Source organism: Sinocyclocheilus anshuiensis, unplaced genomic scaffold (assembly GCF_001515605.1).
Source record: "Sinocyclocheilus anshuiensis isolate Anshui unplaced genomic scaffold, SAMN03320099.WGS_v1.1 scaffold145, whole genome shotgun sequence".
NCBI classification, from domain to species: Eukaryota; Metazoa; Chordata; class Actinopteri; order Cypriniformes; family Cyprinidae; genus Sinocyclocheilus; species Sinocyclocheilus anshuiensis.
In genome coordinates, this window is record NW_015537973.1 from 2,443,144 (window position 1) to 2,462,171 (window position 19,028).

The 19,028-nt window shown below is 41.6% G+C and overlaps 1 protein-coding gene across 1 annotated transcript; it reads left to right on the forward strand.

Annotated features, from left to right (window-relative positions):
- Window positions 1-1,560: 1,560 nt before the first annotated feature.
- On the forward strand, window positions 1,561-18,930 carry LOC107671465 (von Willebrand factor A domain-containing protein 7-like). The gene is made up of 14 exons (XM_016464391.1): window positions 1,561-1,758; window positions 3,138-3,422; window positions 3,521-3,614; window positions 3,791-3,919; window positions 9,091-9,277; window positions 9,439-9,608; window positions 10,019-10,131; window positions 10,236-10,352; window positions 14,677-14,871; window positions 15,060-15,192; window positions 17,184-17,336; window positions 17,897-17,992; window positions 18,127-18,389; window positions 18,559-18,930. The coding sequence occupies exons 1-14, from the start codon at window positions 1,561-1,563 to the stop codon at window positions 18,928-18,930; spliced, it is 2,505 nt and encodes an 834-aa protein (XP_016319877.1).
- The last annotated feature ends 98 nt before the right edge of the window (window positions 18,931-19,028 follow it).

A 19,028-nucleotide genomic window follows, 5' to 3' on the forward strand; every position in this document is an offset into this window, starting at 1 on the left:
TGTACATTTTGGAACAATGACAGGGTGGACATTTTGAGCTTCAATTAGCATATTAGCTCACAAAATACTGTGACTAGCTAAATACTGTAGTAGCACTTCTGTTATTGCCTCCTTGTGATATATGTTGTATTCCTCATATGTAAGTTGCTTTGGATAAAAGAGTCTAAATGTATAAATGTAAATGTAATGTAAAATGAATCTGGGTGTTTTCTTCAAAGAGGCAAGAAAGGGAGTTCCATTTCAAATTAGAGGGCAAAATAAAAATAATATAAAGAAAAAGAATAATGAGTAAGAAAACCTGGGGGGAAAAGGTTAAAAACAATAACTAAATAGAAATCCTAATCAATCTGTTTTTTTTCCCCCACACATTTAACCTATACTTACCACATCACAATTTTTTTTCCCTATACGTCACCATTTTCTTAAAAAATAGGTACCATCAGACCATTAAAAGCTTTTTTATTATATGACTTCCGAATTTTTGTCTGAACCTTTCTAAAACAAGCAGATTGTGGGGAAAGTCAAACGTTTTTCCAGGTGAAGCTGCATTCTTATGTGGTATTTAAATCTTCTTTTGACCAGCAAGGTGTGGGTGTTGAAATCAGTCTTCATTCTAGCACTGTATCTATTTACAAAAGGTGGGGATTATGCAAAGTGACGTGACGTGACGTGACATGTGGCCAAGTATGGTTACCCATACTAGGAATTAGTGCTCTGCATTTAACCCACCCAAAGTGCACACACACAGCAGTGAACACACACACACCGTGAACACACACCCGGAGCAGTGGGCAGCCTTTTATGCTGCAGCGCCCAGGGAGCAGTCGGGGTTTCGGTGCCTTGCTCAAGGGCACCTCAGTCGTGGTACTGAAGGTGGGAGAGAGCGCTGTACATTCACTCCCCCCACCTACAATCCCTACCGGACCTGAGACTCGAACTCGCAACCTTTGGGTTACGAGTCCGACTCTCTAACCATTAGGCCACGACTTCCCCACCAGTATGGGTTACTTTCATTTTTGCTCCCTTTTTGGTCCAATTCATGTTCAGCACTCTTTATTTAGGGGGTTTGTATATCATAAACAGTCGGTGTGGACTCATTTTGTAGATATTACACGTAGGTAGTTTATTTATTTTATTATATTTTTATGAAAAGCATATAGTCTAATGATGTTTAAAATGGAAACAGGATATCTTTAAGTTTTATCATTTATGCAATCACTTACTTGCCTGCGACATTAATGTGTGACGTGTAAAAGGATATGTATATATATACTATATACAAACGGAGCCTGCAAATACATTATACTCAAGCAAAGTCTACAGCAAGGTAATGCAATCTAAAGAAATTCATAGAAATATAGAAATGTACCACTCAATTACTAGATTACATTTTGTATTTTAAAATGTAAAATTTTAAATAAAATCAAACATTAAATAATAGTTTTAAGTATAGGCTTATTCTTCTTGCTGTTCCATTTGTCTACTCACTTGACAGCTGTTACACTTTCTTTCAACCAGCTCTGTTAGCATTGAAAATGAAAATTCTGAAAATAAAAATTCATGGTTTCACTGGTTGTAGTGGCTGTATTTCTCCTCCAGGGGGCTCTATTTCAGCCCCCTCAAGTGGCAGCATTCAAAATCTTCCCTGCCGATGGATCCCTCACCCATCATCAAATCACTGAGGCAGCTTTCCTCCGAAAGATGGCGGAAGTGTGTCGTGACGTAGCCACTGCCCGGGGCAAAGACTTTACGCTACCCGTAAGATGTAAAATTTTGATAGATAGATAGATAGATAGATAGATTAATTTATTTATTTATTTGGGAACTTCGTATTACAAATTAGCATACTAAACCAGAACTAACATATACACAAGTATAATGTCATGAAGATTGGCATTTATATTATTTATATTCATATTAATTTCACACAGATTTTAAGTTCATCCAAAAATGAAAATTAGCCCATGATTTACTCACCCTCAAGGCATCCTAGGTGTATATGACCTTCTTCTTTCAGACAAATCCAGTCGGCGTTATATTAAAAATGTCCTGGCTCTTCCAAGCTTTATAATGGCAGTGGGTAGGTGTTTTTGTTTAACAGTCCAAAAGAAGTCCAATAAAGTGCATCCATCCATAATACAAAGTGCCTCACTCACATGGCTCTGGAGGGTCAATAAAGGCCTCCTCCAGCAATTCAAAATTTCCATAATTAAAACATTATAAACTGTTTTCTGTAGCTTGCGCTAACTGCCGTACTCACAAGCCATTCCGGGCGGATGACGTAGGACATATGCGTAGTGCAATGCACCACTGAGAATATGCTAGTCTTGCGTAAACCAAATTTTGTTTACAGGAGCAAAGGAAGCAAAGTTTCCTTACTTTAGCAAAGGAAAACTAGTCTCCTCTTGGCTTGTATCGAATTCCTCCAACATTTTTCTTTACAAATTCTCATTTTGTACTTCTAATTCGTGACAAGTGTTTTGTTTTGCTCTCTCCTCCGTGCTTCCGCATTCATCACTTCTCACTGGTGCATACGCTACGCATATGTCCTACGTCATCCGCCCCGGAACGGCTTGTATGTATGACAGTAAGCACAAGCTAGACGGTTTATAATGTTTTAAATATGGATATTTTTCTTACAAAAATGCACGCTTTATTGGACTTCTTTTGGACTGTTGAACAAAAACACCCACCCACTGCCATTATAAAGCTTGGAAGAGCCAGGACATTTTTAATATGCTTTAACTCTGTTTGGATTTGTCTGAAAGACCGATATTTGCCCCCTGTTTCTCAACACTGGAAAAAAAGTGGATACTGCAGGATTTGTTAGCAGACCATTTGTGCATAACTGCTTGAGGCTGTCTACACTGAATGCAACAAAGTGACCAATGCAAATCATTTCAAAATTGTGTAAGTACGTCAGAAATAGAGTGAGGCATTAGTTTACTGTAGGGAATTTGTCGTGTCATGCCACGTCGCATCCAATGTAAACAGCATCACTAATTATAATCACTATGAGATCAAATTGTTGACTGGGAAGCTTTGTTTACTGTTACAAACTAGGTTACAGAATTCATAAATGCAAATTTTCTGAAAATTTTAATGCTAAATTGTTTTCTTCCACTCCTCACCTCCAGATCAACAGCAAACTCACTGCAACTACCGTCCAGAGAGCATGCTCAAGTTCATATTCTCATCTATTAAAACTATCCACTTTTAATCTAGCTACTATTCAGACTTCCCTTAGCAATGCAGCTGTGGATGGAAATCAGTTAAGTACTGTTCATCATTTTGATAATGAAGATTTCAAAAATGGACGGGACCTCATCACACAGGGCATAGCTGCTGTGAAAGCCAGCATCAAAAAAGGAAACTATTTGTCTGCCCGCTCTAGTCTTGGGGGCGTATGTCATACTTTACAGGTATGTTAGTTCTGGCGACCATACCGGGACTGTGAACTGAACTGAGAAAATTGTTTCTGTTAAGAACGATGTAACAAACATATGTGTTATGTGTGCAGGATTTCTACAGCCACAGTAACTGGGTGGAACTGGGAAGCACTGCTCCTTTCAGCACCCTGATCAAACCTGAACGTCCTCTCGACAATCTAGCAGGTACTGTAGTCTTTTCTGAAGTTATTTTTTTGTATTCATCTCAAAATTAAGTTCCTCAGTCACTTCATTTATTTACTATTGCTCACCTATGCCAAATAAAAAATGTGTCACACTTTAAATATTGTGTAAATTTACCACTTTCTGTACCATATATATGGATGACTGGATGTCTCTAGGTCCCAAAACAAAAACATGTAAAAGCTGTGTTGGAGAAGACTGCAGTGACAACATTGTCCCAGAGGTATTGCAGCAGAAGATATTAACATCTGGATATTTCCGCTTATTTTCCTCAACCAAACCTGCAGGTAAGAAAGCTTAGTATCTCATGCGTTAGCACTGGTAGGTGTTTTGGTTTTCAGGTCAAATATGATATGTCATCTTACTTTACTTTCCCTATCTGTCGTTCACTACGTTCACTATGGAGGGAATGGAGACGTTATGTCGTGACGACATTAGGGGTTTACTTAGGAACCCCAGTCATCTCTGATTTAAAGAGAAAATGCCAATGAAATTTACCTAGTGGATTTTGCATGCTGAGCCATTCCCCATGCATACAGGTATAAAGACAGGTGCATCCACTCATTCAGATTTTTGCTTCGGAGCCAAGTGGTTGTATGAAAGCTGTTATAATCCACAAAGCCTTTCATCTGCTGTGTGTCTGAGAGCTGTTCTGGTTGGCGGTACAGCGTGAAGGGCGCCCGATTCCCCTGGGTGCTTCAACTAAAAGAGCAGTTTCTCTAAAAGATGCCGTGCTGTCCGTGTCCTCTTGGTTGCGGTCATTTCCTGTCCTCTGATGACGGCCATGAGCGTTATCTTCCGTGTCTGGGCATACAGCCAAAGCCACTAGAAGGCAAGCCTGCAACCTTTAGCCAAAAAAATTTAACGGCTAATGCTAACACTTCCGCTTTGGCAGTACGTGGGAAAGGAGACCAGAGGCCATTTTTTTTATGGATGTCAATGGAGGAGAGGCTTCACTACGCTGAATAATAAGCAGAATAATAAGCTTTTTAGAGGAAATGGCTTATTATTTAATGAATCGACAGCCTGTCTGCTAATCTTCAACATGTTTTACACTAAACAAAACTTTTGGATTTAACTATTTTTAGAGATTACCATGAAAAAAATGCTGTTTTATAAGAGAAGCCAATGACTTTTTGCAACAGGTGGGATTCAGCTTACGGCAATTCTCATTCCTATGGTATCCGTAAACGGCAACTGAGTGTTGTACAACTCTGACTGAAATTCAACGACGTCAAGGCTGTAATGTGATTGGTAAGGCACACGTGATCAAAGTTAGCATTACGCTTTCTGCAATAGTAAGTAATACAGACTCTCTCATCTCCCTATAGTAAGACAATATCTGATACGGCATGCTGAAGACACTTCGCGAATGGTTCATGTCATCGCACTGCGAGCACATGACCATGGCAACGCTGCGATCGCATTTCTACTTTCTTAAAGGGAAAGTACGAGATCCCTCTGTCACTACCCGTTCTGGTTTCTCTGCCACAAGCAGAGGACCGCCGGCTAGTGCTCTGGGAGATCTGAGGGTTACAGTAAGAGCCTCTCTGCTGGACCTCTTACTCTTCCTGCAGTGCTTGTCCTGTGCGGCTCCCGGATGATTCTGCTGGCCTGCTTCACGGTGGCCCCAGCGTTTCATTCGGTGCACTGCCTGAGGATCAGATGTCGATAGCAGCATCGGGGGATGGGCTATCGTCCTCTGAGGAAGAAGATTTGGTGGGGCTGCCCTTCTCGGGTGTCAAGCCACCTCTGCCCTGCATGCCATGGCTATCCTGCAGGTCCACCAAGCCAAGGCACTAAAACGAATGTACGAGGGTAGTACTGACCCAGGGTTGATGCAGGAGCTGTGCACGGCGACTGACTTCGCTCTCTGGGCGACGAAAGTCATGGCGCAGTCCCTCGGGAAGGCTATGACCCCATTAGTGGTCCAAGAGAGGCATCTCAGGCTCAACCTGGTCGAGATGAGAGACGTTGGCTGTCCCTGTCTCCCCGTGTCTTTACGAAGGTCACGGAGGGTGCCTTTGCCCAGTTACGGGAAGTGGGCATCAGGATCCTCAACTGACTCGATCTCGATGACTGGCTCATCATGGCTCAGTCGCGAGAACAGTTGTGTGATCACAGGGAACTGGTGCTCCGGCACCTCAGCCAGTTGGGGCTTTGGGTCAACTGGGAAAAAAGCAAGCTCTCCCCTGTGCAGAGAATCTCTTTTCTCGGTATGGAGTTAGACTCAGTGAGTATGAGGGCGCATTTCAACAACGAGCACACCCAGTCCGCGCTGAACTGTTCCTTCAGAGTTCCTTCAGAGGCAGGACAGTGGTACCACTGAAAAACTTTCAAAGGCTCCTGGGGCATATGGCACCCGCAGCCGCAGTCACACCGCTTGGATTGCTTCATAAGAGACCACTTCAGCACTGGTTACACTCCTGAGTCCCGAGATGGGCATGGTGCCGTGGTACACTTCGCGTGACCATCACGCCGATGTGTTGCCGTTCATTCAACCCCTGGACAGACCTTGTCTTTCTGCGAGCCAGAGTGCCCTTAGAACAAGTGTCTCGGCATGTCGTTGTCACAACGGATGCCTCCAGCACGGACTGGGGCGTTACATGCAACAGGCAGGCAGCCTCGGGGCTCTGGACAGGGCCTCGACTGCTTTGGCACATCAACTGCCTAGAGTTGCTGGCAGTGCTACTAGCCTTGTGGCGGTTCTGGCCGCTGCTGCTTGGCAAGCACATGTTGGTCTGCACAGACAGCAGTGTGACCGTTTCGTACATTGACCGGCAGGGTTGTCTACAATCACGTCGCATGTCACAACTTGCCCACCATGTCCTCCTCTGGAGTCAGACGCGGCTCAAGTCACTGCTACTGTCCACATTCCGGGGGAGCTTAATCGTGCGGGCTGATGTGCTCTCACGACAGCTCACTTTCCCTGGACAATGGCGACTCCATCACCAAGGGGGGATGACAAGGACAAGGAACAGGTCCTGCTGGTTGCGCCGTACTGGCCCACCCGGACCTGGTTTCCGGAACTCACACTCCTCGCAACAGCCCCTTCCCTGGTGCATCCCCCTGAGGAAGGACCTCCTTTCTCAGGGGCTAGGCACCACTGGCACCTGCGTCCAGATCTCTAGAACCCCTATGTGTGGCTCCTGGACGGGACACGGCAGACCTAAGTGATCTGCCACCGGCAGTGGAAGACACTATCACTCAGGCCAAAGCCCTCTTTACGAGGCGAGCTTTTGACCTGAAGTGGAGTCTGTTTGTGAATTGGTGTTCTTCTCGTCGAGAAGACCCCCGGAGATGCCCGATTATGGTCATGCTTTCTTTCCTCCAAGAGAGGTTGGAGCATAGACTGTCACCCTCCACCTTGAAAGTGTATGTCACTGCTATCGCAGCACATCATGATGCAGTGGATGGCCGGTCCTTGGGTAAGCATGACCTGATCACTAGGTTCCTGAGGGGTTCCAGAAGGTTAAATCTTCGTAGGTCACCCCTGGTGTCCTCCTGGGACCTCTCTATCGTCCTGGCTGGAATTCAGAGGGGTACCTCTGAGCTGCTGGATTGAGTCGAGCTTAAGTTCCTGTCTGCTAAGACAGCACTCCTGACCACGCTCACTTCCATCAAGAGGGTCAGGGACCTCCAAGCATTTTCGGTAAGTGAAGAGTGCCTTGTGTTTGGGCCGGCCTACCCTCATGTTGTCCTGAGACCCCGGTCTGGATATGTGCCCAAGGTTCCCACCACGCCCTTTCACAATCAGGTGGTGAACCTGCAAGCACTGCCCTCGGAGGAAGGCCTTGGCGTTGCTGTCTCCTGTAAGAGCATTGTGCAAATACGTGGACCGAACCCAGAGCTTCAGAAGCTCTGAGCAGCTCTTTGTCTGCTACGGAGGTCAGCAAAAAGGGAAGGCTGTCTCCAAGCAGAGGCTGGCCCTCTGGATAGTGGATGCCATTGCCTTGACGTACCAATTCCAAGGCAATTCCAACATGTCCCCTGGGGGTGAGGGCTCACTGCACATGGAGTGTTGCCTCCTCCTATGCGCTGGCGCACAGCGATTCTGTAGACATCTGTAGAGCTGCGGGCTGGGCGACACCAAACACCTTCGCAAGATTCTACAGTCTTCACTTTGAGCCGGTTTCTTCCTGTGTGTTGGGTAACAGGTAATTGGTGGAAAGGACTGGCCAGTGTCAAACTTGACGCGCCATTCCCCCTCACCCGGGGATGCGAGCGCATTTTTACCCCTCCAGTACAGTTCCCCGGACGGCAAACTCTGGTTGATTATCCTCCAACACCCCCGTCAGTCAGACTTGGCGAAGCAGTCTGATGCCAGGCCCAGTATCGGTGTTAGCATGCCCGGGACCCCGGTCAGTCCCTGTACTGGGCTAGGTGTCCATATGGCTTGATTCCCTGCGGGTGATCCTATATGTGTATTCTTCCATGGTAAGGTTTCCCTCTCAATGGACCCATGTCTTCCCTTTGACAGACCATTCTGTCAGTCTCTGCTGGCAGTCGTTCCATCCCTACTTTCAGGTAGGACCTGCCTCAGAGACCCATTCCATATGTAGTACTGCCCCTTTGGTCAGTCCATATCAGTGTCTCCACATGATACCTCCCTACGGGTAGGATGTGGCCTCCGTAGCACCCTTCCCCTTGCAAGGCTCGCTTCCCCATCGTTATTGCAAAAACTGATAACAACAAATAGGAAAGATCTGATCGCAAATCTTTCACTGAAGGTTGAAATCCTTTCTGTTAAGAATTTTTTTGTGGATGGAACAGCAGCATGGCTATCTCCAATGATGTACTACCTTTTTGGTCCCCGCGGGTGCCAAGGTCAGTGAATTTGCGCCGAGATGTTGGGAAGGTTACGACCTTTGCGCAGCATTTGTCTGACACGCTGAGGCTTGTCAACACTTGCGGCGCCACAGGGTTGTGACAGTGTTCGGGTTGTGGCACTTTCCATTGACCCCTAATATCGTCACGGCATAATTCGTAGTGACCAACAGATAACGAACCTCTCGGTTACGAATGTAACCCTCGTTCCCTGATGGAGGGAACAGAGACGTTATGTCCCCATGCCACAACCTCGAACCATCGCTGGTTGCCAGGGACACGTTATCGGCTCCTCAGCATAAAACCTGGATGAGTGGATGCACCTGTCGCCTCTTTATACCCGTATGCACGGGGAGTGGCTCAGCATGCAAAATTTGTTTTTTTCTCTTAAAATCAGAGATGATTGGGGCTCCCAAGTAAACCCCTAATGTCGTCACGACATAACGTCTCCATTCCCTCCATTAGGGAACGAGGGCTTATATACGTATATACGTAACCGAGACATACTGAAGAATGAAGTTTTTATTCTCCGAACTGGATATTTGATTTGTTTGATTCTGAGAGTAGAGAGAAGCTGACTCTCTAAACACTTTTTTTTCAACAACATTTCCATGAAAATTGTGTCTGTCAGGCAAATGTAGCCATGGCGGCTTTTTTGACAGGACTAGTTCAAGAGAACCCACTGGAGGCATCAATAAGGATGACATCAGCTCAAGTCATGGTTTCCTTCATAAGCGTGCTGCTGAAATGGCCATCAGAGCTACTATGGAACTGCTGGAAGACATCCGACTGGCCACAGGCAATGTAGCCTTTCTTCGGTATGATGTTTCAAAACCTGTATGATTTTGATTCTTTCGAGGAACACAAACTTTTTTATTTTATTTTTTTAGAAAAAATGTCCATACTGTACATTCTTCATTCAATAAAAGGAAATAGAGCTAACTGTTTAATTTTTCATTCCCCCTCTCTCTCTTTTTAGATTGATGGGCCTCACTCAGGCTTCAGTTCTGGCTTTTGTGTTTGACACCACAGGCAGTTTGTCTAATTACATTGACGTGTTCAAGAGGGTGTGCTTCAGTGTCATAGACAGCAGGAGAGGAACATCAGAGGAACCTTCAGAATATGTTCTAGTCACATTTAATGACCAGGGTACATCTATTGTGCTTAAAATATAACACATTTCAAATTGTTTCAGGGCCACTGCTGGTTAAATTGGTTTTCCTTCATAGTTTGATGATATGAATAGTTTGGTGACTATGAATATGGAATGGTTGTTGGTGCTACGCAGCAGGTGAGAGGAGACTCAACAGACTGATTCAAACTCATAGATAGGAAACAGTTCAGTTCAATTGAGAACAGAAAAAGTGAAGCTACAGTGGGCTCACCAAAATTCCACCAAGATTGGAAAAACATTGCCTGTTTGGATGAGTCTCGATTTCTGCTGTGACATTCAGATTGTAGGTCAGAATTTTATACATGTGAGATACATGGACCAGGCACATTTTATGTTTAAAATGCGCTGTTCTTGGTCTCTGTAATGTGTGTGTTTCTGATGACAGATTCTGGACCTCTAATGCGGACTGGAAATGCAGACACATTCAAAGAATATATTAATTCCCTTTTAGCATCCGATGGTGGAAACTTCTCAGATATGTGCCTGTCATCACTCCTGGTGTGTGTGTGTGTGTGTGTGTGTGTTCTTTTATATAAAGATAGTTATGTGATTATAATCTCAAAAGTTCGTTTTTGTTCTGGTTTGTTGTTTCATGGATATAGTTGACACTGACACAAGCCCCTCCATCATCAGACATTTTTGTTTTCACTGATGCTGCAGCAAAGGACCCAGAATTAAAAAGCACAGTTGAGGCCATGATGGAAAGCACCAAGTCAACAGTGAGTGTCTGCTTGAACTACTTGATTTGTTACTTCAGTTATGTAACACGTCTTATTATCTACAAACAGATTTCATTTTAGATAACATTAGTTAATGCATTAGTTATCATAAATCAACACCGAACAATAATACATAAAGCATGCACGAATCATGATTAAGAAATGCTGTAAAAATGGTAAATTGCTAGTTCATGATACATAATGCATTAACTAATGTTAGCAAATTGAACCTTATTGTAAAGTGTACATTCAGTGCTGGGTAGTAAATGATTACATGTAATCTGGATTATGTAGTCAGATTTCAAAAATTTGTTACACTTTATTTTAAGGTGTCCTTTTTCCAGTTTAATTATACATTTAAGTACTGAGTAATATTAATTAACTACATGTACTTATTATATGGTTAAGGTTAGAATAAGGGTTTGGCTTAGGGTTACTTGCATGTAATTATTCATAATTTATTGTCATTATAATAGTAAGTACTGTACATGTAACATGTATAACAAGGACACCTTAAAATAAAGTGTTACCAAAAAATGTATTACTTGTAATTAGATTATATTTCATTTTCAGATACTCGTAATCAGACTACAGTTACTTTTTTATTGATTACATGATTGCATATTATTCACACAACAGCAATAAATTATTCATAATTGATTGATTCTCCCTAATTTTTTTTTTTTTCATTAAACTCAAACTCCAGGCAGTTCCAAAACCCAGTTTGGGAAATCATTATATAATGTTTAATGCACTTTGCACCTCATGTTGTTAATAACAACAAATGGAATATTTTTTCTTTCTCTCTGTATTTTAGTACAAGATTCTCCTATTTAAATCAATGTGATGGATGTGGTAATCAAAAGTAATCTAAAAGTAATCTAAAATTATTCTGATTATATTACCTAAAATGTCTAATGTAATGGATTACGTTAATGACTACAGTTTTGTCAGGTAATTTGGAATCAGTAATGGACTTCAAATTGTAAGTAATCTACCTATGCAGCTCTGTGAACATTTTAACTATTTTCTCTCTTCCTCCCACCATCCAGGTCAACTTCCTGCTTACAAGCTCCTTCTCATTGCCTAGTGAAAAGGATGTCTTGCCAACAAGATTAATGTCTCTGTCAGACATACAGTTGTACAGACACATGATACCTCCCTACGGGTAGGATGTGGCCTCCGTAGCACCCTTCCCCTTGCAAGGCTCGCTTCCCCATCGTTATTGCAAAAACTGATAACAACAAATAGGAAAGATCTGATCGCAAATCTTTCACTGAAGGTTGAAATCCTTTCTGTTAAGAATTTTTTTGTGGATGGAACAGCAGCATGGCTATCTCCAATGATGTACTACCTTTTTGGTCCCCGCGGGTGCCAAGGTCAGTGAATTTGCGCCGAGATGTTGGGAAGGTTACGACCTTTGCGCAGCATTTGTCTGACACGCTGAGGCTTGTCAACACTTGCGGCGCCACAGGGTTGTGACAGTGTTCGGGTTGTGGCACTTTCCATTGACCCCTAATATCGTCACGGCATAATTCGTAGTGACCAACAGATAACGAACCTCTCGGTTACGAATGTAACCCTCGTTCCCTGATGGAGGGAACAGAGACGTTATGTCCCCATGCCACAACCTCGAACCATCGCTGGTTGCCAGGGACACGTTATCGGCTCCTCAGCATAAAACCTGGATGAGTGGATGCACCTGTCGCCTCTTTATACCCGTATGCACGGGGAGTGGCTCAGCATGCAAAATTTGTTTTTTTCTCTTAAAATCAGAGATGATTGGGGCTCCCAAGTAAACCCCTAATGTCGTCACGACATAACGTCTCCATTCCCTCCATTAGGGAACGAGGGCTTATATACGTATATACGTAACCGAGACATACTGAAGAATGAAGTTTTTATTCTCCGAACTGGATATTTGATTTGTTTGATTCTGAGAGTAGAGAGAAGCTGACTCTCTAAACACTTTTTTTTCAACAACATTTCCATGAAAATTGTGTCTGTCAGGCAAATGTAGCCATGGCGGCTTTTTTGACAGGACTAGTTCAAGAGAACCCACTGGAGGCATCAATAAGGATGACATCAGCTCAAGTCATGGTTTCCTTCATAAGCGTGCTGCTGAAATGGCCATCAGAGCTACTATGGAACTGCTGGAAGACATCCGACTGGCCACAGGCAATGTAGCCTTTCTTCGGTATGATGTTTCAAAACCTGTATGATTTTGATTCTTTCGAGGAACACAAACTTTTTTATTTTATTTTTTTAGAAAAAATGTCCATACTGTACATTCTTCATTCAATAAAAGGAAATAGAGCTAACTGTTTAATTTTTCATTCCCCCTCTCTCTCTTTTTAGATTGATGGGCCTCACTCAGGCTTCAGTTCTGGCTTTTGTGTTTGACACCACAGGCAGTTTGTCTAATTACATTGACGTGTTCAAGAGGGTGTGCTTCAGTGTCATAGACAGCAGGAGAGGAACATCAGAGGAACCTTCAGAATATGTTCTAGTCACATTTAATGACCAGGGTACATCTATTGTGCTTAAAATATAACACATTTCAAATTGTTTCAGGGCCACTGCTGGTTAAATTGGTTTTCCTTCATAGTTTGATGATATGAATAGTTTGGTGACTATGAATATGGAATGGTTGTTGGTGCTACGCAGCAGGTGAGAGGAGACTCAACAGACTGATTCAAACTCATAGATAGGAAACAGTTCAGTTCAATTGAGAACAGAAAAAGTGAAGCTACAGTGGGCTCACCAAAATTCCACCAAGATTGGAAAAACATTGCCTGTTTGGATGAGTCTCGATTTCTGCTGTGACATTCAGATTGTAGGTCAGAATTTTATACATGTGAGATACATGGACCAGGCACATTTTATGTTTAAAATGCGCTGTTCTTGGTCTCTGTAATGTGTGTGTTTCTGATGACAGATTCTGGACCTCTAATGCGGACTGGAAATGCAGACACATTCAAAGAATATATTAATTCCCTTTTAGCATCCGATGGTGGAAACTTCTCAGATATGTGCCTGTCATCACTCCTGGTGTGTGTGTGTGTGTGTGTGTGTGTTCTTTTATATAAAGATAGTTATGTGATTATAATCTCAAAAGTTCGTTTTTGTTCTGGTTTGTTGTTTCATGGATATAGTTGACACTGACACAAGCCCCTCCATCATCAGACATTTTTGTTTTCACTGATGCTGCAGCAAAGGACCCAGAATTAAAAAGCACAGTTGAGGCCATGATGGAAAGCACCAAGTCAACAGTGAGTGTCTGCTTGAACTACTTGATTTGTTACTTCAGTTATGTAACACGTCTTATTATCTACAAACAGATTTCATTTTAGATAACATTAGTTAATGCATTAGTTATCATAAATCAACACCGAACAATAATACATAAAGCATGCACGAATCATGATTAAGAAATGCTGTAAAAATGGTAAATTGCTAGTTCATGATACATAATGCATTAACTAATGTTAGCAAATTGAACCTTATTGTAAAGTGTACATTCAGTGCTGGGTAGTAAATGATTACATGTAATCTGGATTATGTAGTCAGATTTCAAAAATTTGTTACACTTTATTTTAAGGTGTCCTTTTTCCAGTTTAATTATACATTTAAGTACTGAGTAATATTAATTAACTACATGTACTTATTATATGGTTAAGGTTAGAATAAGGGTTTGGCTTAGGGTTACTTGCATGTAATTATTCATAATTTATTGTCATTATAATAGTAAGTACTGTACATGTAACATGTATAACAAGGACACCTTAAAATAAAGTGTTACCAAAAAATGTATTACTTGTAATTAGATTATATTTCATTTTCAGATACTCGTAATCAGACTACAGTTACTTTTTTATTGATTACATGATTGCATATTATTCAAGCAACAGCAATAAATTATTCATAATTGATTGATTCTCCCTAATTTTTTTTTTTTTCATTAAACTCAAACTCCAGGCAGTTCCAAAACCCAGTTTGGGAAATCATTATATAATGTTTAATGCACTTTGCACCTCATGTTGTTAATAACAACAAATGGAATATTTTTTCTTTCTCTCTGTATTTTAGTACAAGATTCTCCTATTTAAATCAATGTGATGGATGTGGTAATCAAAAGTAATCTAAAAGTAATCTAAAATTATTCTGATTATATTACCTAAAATGTCTAATGTAATGGATTACGTTAATGACTACAGTTTTGTCAGGTAATTTGGAATCAGTAATGGACTTCAAATTGTAAGTAATCTACCTATGCAGCTCTGTGAACATTTTAACTATTTTCTCTCTTCCTCCCACCATCCAGGTCAACTTCCTGCTTACAAGCTCCTTCTCATTGCCTAGTGAAAAGGATGTCTTGCCAACAAGATTAATGTCTCTGTCAGACATACAGTTGTACAGAGACCTGGCCCATGTTTCTGGTGGACAGACCATAGAGGTCACAAACACTACATTGTCTCAGGTCACTTCAGTCATTAAGGATGTAATCATCGCTGACCTGGTAAGTTCTAACAATGCTTTGAGCTCAATATATTAACTCCTATCATCACTATTATAAATAGATGTCTTTTATTATGTACTGTAAGTATAAATTTGCATCATGCAACCAATCTTATCCTAAGCTAAATGCTTTGTTACTGTTTTGTGCTGTTCTTGGAAATAATTGTTTCCCAAATGTGTTTCTTGAAGGTGACTGTTCTTCAGATAAAGAGAAATTCATTCAAGGCAGAAAACTTTTCTTTTGTGTTGGATCCAACTCTGTCCAATGTGATAGTATATCTCAATGGAGATCCTCTAGTCTTTACCCTCTACAGCCCTACAGGTGAGCTAGCATATCTCTGACCAGAATGTGTTTTTCTGTGCTTAATCATCCAGGTCGCTCATACTTGTGTAACAGATAAACAGAGTGATTCAGGTTGTGTCTGTCACGTTTTGTTTGTGTTTTTCTGTTTTTTCGACTGTTAGTTGTATGTTCAAATATTCTGTATTGAGTTCCTGTTTCTTTAGTTGCCTTGTTCAGCTCTCATTATCTTAATATAGTTGTCCATTCCTGTCTTAACATTGTTGTTAATTTGGTGTTGTACTCAGGGCCGGATTTACGCATAGACACTCTAGGCATGTGCCTATGCTCGCTCGTCCAGGGGGGCCCAAACACAATAAAGAGATATATAATATTTTTTGTTATATATGGGCTGTCTACAACAGTAAAAGAACCAAAACCCCAGAAGACATTGAGCAAATAAATATAACAAGCAATAGGGTAAAAAATGACAACTATTTCCATGTTTTCCACCTTTTTATGCATGGAAATCACACTTTCTTTCTCCCGTTTCTCTCACAGACACACACAGTGCAGACACACGGAGACACAGACAGAAACTTGTTCTTAGCGCTGCACGAATTTATCAGTAAAATAGTTTCGCAGCTGAAAAGCTACATGACATTTCTCAGTATCGAGGTTCTTGAAGCAGTTCAGCTTAAAGATTCGCTATAAGTAGATGCTGCTGCTGAACACTTGAGAGATGCACAGACGCAGGTATTTGCGCGCTTAATCTCTCTCTCTCTCTCTCTCGCTCTCACTATCTCTCTCATAACTACATTAGACTGCATTAATAACTGCATTAGCCTGCATATCAATGGCCCAAGCCTCTGTTATTAGCTCTAAAATGACGTTTTGGAGTTTGCAAAGGAAGGTTTATGAGGTGCGTAAGAAATTAGTTCAACACACACGAGATTTCAGTACGGGAACATGACAAATGTCTTGAAATTGGCTAAATCAATATCTTGAGGTGTGGTCATGACTCCAGGCCGGTAAAATTATTGAGAAATAATGCACTCCCAAAGTGGTAATGTGGCCACGATGCCATTCTCCGTTCTCAAACAAATTAAGAACTTCAATCGATCTTTATTGACTGAATGCAAATGCTTATTGCAATAGAAAACAATGTAACTGTTTCCACTGATTACGAAATATTTTTGTTTGCTGGGGTGGTAATATTATATATTACCTAATAGGGAAGGGGAGACCCAAAAATTTGTTTTGCTTATGTCACGAAAAGAGGTAAATCCGGCCCTGGGTGTACTCCTTTATTTCCTTGTGATTTCAAGTTCCTGGGTGTTTGGTTTTTGTTCAATAAATGCAATAAACTGTAACCACACCCATGACAGAAGAACAGACCCAAAATGGATCTAGCTGTGAAATTCTCCTCCTCATCCAGGGGAACTATTCCCTTGAGGACCACACCCATGAGTTTTTACATCTAGCTCCTGTGGTAAATTACCCAGATGACTCCTTGTGCATCTTCTATCTTGTGGGACTTAATGCGCAAATGAAAGTGCACCTGCCTGGGGATGGTCTTTGAGGAAACTTCTGCAATTACTCGGAGTGAGTTCTGTCATCATGCAGATCCTCCTTTACAGTGGGTGAGGAGAAGGAGGGTACCAACCCCTTGGAAGTCCCAAGTCCGGTGGCCCAAGTCCAGTGCTCCCAAGTGGGCTATCTTTGAGTTTCCCCAGTTCCCAATGAAGACTCCGGGCCATGGCTTTTCCCAGCTGCCATGGTTTTGCTGGATCCACCGTGGTTGTTGATATAATCGTTCTGCTCAGGAGGGATCATCTGCTCTGCCGACTCCTCCGTGGTGGTCCCCAGTTCCACAGGCTCTGCCATGGTCATCTCCTCCATCTGCCTCATCATGGTCCCCTCTCTGCTGGTTCTACCCTGGTGGTCACCAGTTACTTCGATTGTCGCCACCCAAAACTGTCATTTAATTTTTTGTACAATGTTAATGTAATGTTTTGTCTCCATACCTTCAGGTGTGTCTCAGCCAGGTTCAATGGCAGATGGTCCTCTGGGCAGCATCCTGACTGTTGGGAATTCAAGGAGAGTAAAACTCAACTCTGCCAAACAGACAAGGGAATGGAAGATCAGTATAAACTCCACAAGCTCCTACACCCTTAAAGTCATTGGTAAACATTTTATTTCTGCATGTGACTTGCTATTATTATTTTATTTATTTATTTATTTTGGAACCAGTCAGCTTTTTTGATTAGTCATTTCAACTTATAGGGATAGTTCACCTAAAAATTAAAATGGTCTTCTATTACTCGCCTGCATGTTGTTCTAAACCTATAAGACTTTAGTTCATCTTCAGAACACAAATTAAGATATTTTTTATATTCGTTCATCAGTTTTGACCATCCATTGAAAGTCCATGCTTGCAAAACAATGACGTTTCCAGAAGTTCATTAATATATTGTAAACAAAATAACTGTTAATCCCTTTAACGTAAAATGTTTTTTGCAATAAAAGCATGACATTGACAGTTTACCAGCAAGATTTTGTTTTGTTTGTTTTTAAAGTTTGCCTGCCATGTAAACTGAAAGGAACATTCTAGGCTACAATGACAAAATACAACGTAAACTGTCATGCTGTCAATTATTATAAATTATTTTGACTCTCAATTTGCCAAAGCAAAGTCAATGCATGCTGTATATGCATCTCTATATTCCTTCAATTGTGAATACAGGTCAGAGTTCTGTGGACATCCACTTTAACTTTGTGGAGATATTTAAGGGAGGTCACGAAGACTCGTGGGGGCAGAGTTTCACCCGCCCTTTTATTGGTATAATATTGCTATCTTCCTCAAATGTATTTTTACTAGATTAAATCTACACAAATTCAAGTTTTTATAATTTTTTTTCCCTCACAAACACTGCTATAATATTTCAAATAAGTGTTTCTCTGATTGCTGATCAGGTCGGAACGCTACTTTCTATGTCTCTGTGACTGGAAGAGATTCAGTCACAGTGACTGATGTGCTTCTTGAAGCTTCAGGATCTGATGTTGTGAGTGGAACTATCAAATCTGTCGGTGCGACAGACTTCCTGGTCAACATAGACAGAATCCCAGAGGGGGCGTTTGTGGTGCAGCTCAAAGGGCTGTTGAATGACTCGTCGTCGGCTAGCCGATTCCAGAGGCAGTCACACACCCAACATAAAGGATCTAGAATAACCATTACGGTGAGAAATATATGTCAAAAAGCTGGGTTCGCAAACACAAATAACTATAATTTACAACCATTATTAAACTAAATGCGCTTAATTTTATGTCACAATTTTGTAAAAAAAAAAAAAAACTCTTACTGTATTCGACAAATAACATATATTTACTATAACTGTTCCTTCACAGGCTCAGTCACAGAATATTATACAGCCTGGAGTCCCATTGAGTTTCAACTTTACCTTGGCCTCTAATGCTACAGGCAGCAACTACACTATCAGAGCTCGGACTGATCAGGACTTCAGCGTTTCTTTCCCCAGCTCTCTGACCCTGGGAACCGGGGGAAGTGCTCAAGGAAGTGTCACACTGATCGCACCCTCAGACACAGAGTCAGGGACAGATGTCACACTCACTACTGAGGCAGAAGCTCCGGGATCCACTGATCTGAATTATGTCATGCTGCGACTCACTGTCTCCACAGCAAATGCTATTTTCAGTGGATGTTTCTTGCTTTCCATGTGCCTTGCTTTCTTCTGGTTTTTCATTTCTCATTATATATGATTCTAAATAACATTTAGCATAGCCTGTAACACTATACAATAATATCTTTACTTTTGAACATGTCACCAAAGAAGATATCATTCAAGGGGAGCGGAAGT

Coding starts and splice junctions, on each gene's coding strand:
- LOC107671465 (XM_016464391.1), top strand. CDS start 1,561: ATGGTTTCACTGGTTGTAGTGGCTGTATTTCTCCTCCAGGGGGCTCTA. Junction 15,193..17,183: donor TACCCTCTACAGCCCTACAG/GTGAGCTAGCAT, acceptor CCATACCTTCAG/GTGTGTCTCAGCCAGGTTCA. Junction 17,993..18,126: donor TTTCACCCGCCCTTTTATTG/GTATAATATTGC, acceptor ATTGCTGATCAG/GTCGGAACGCTACTTTCTAT.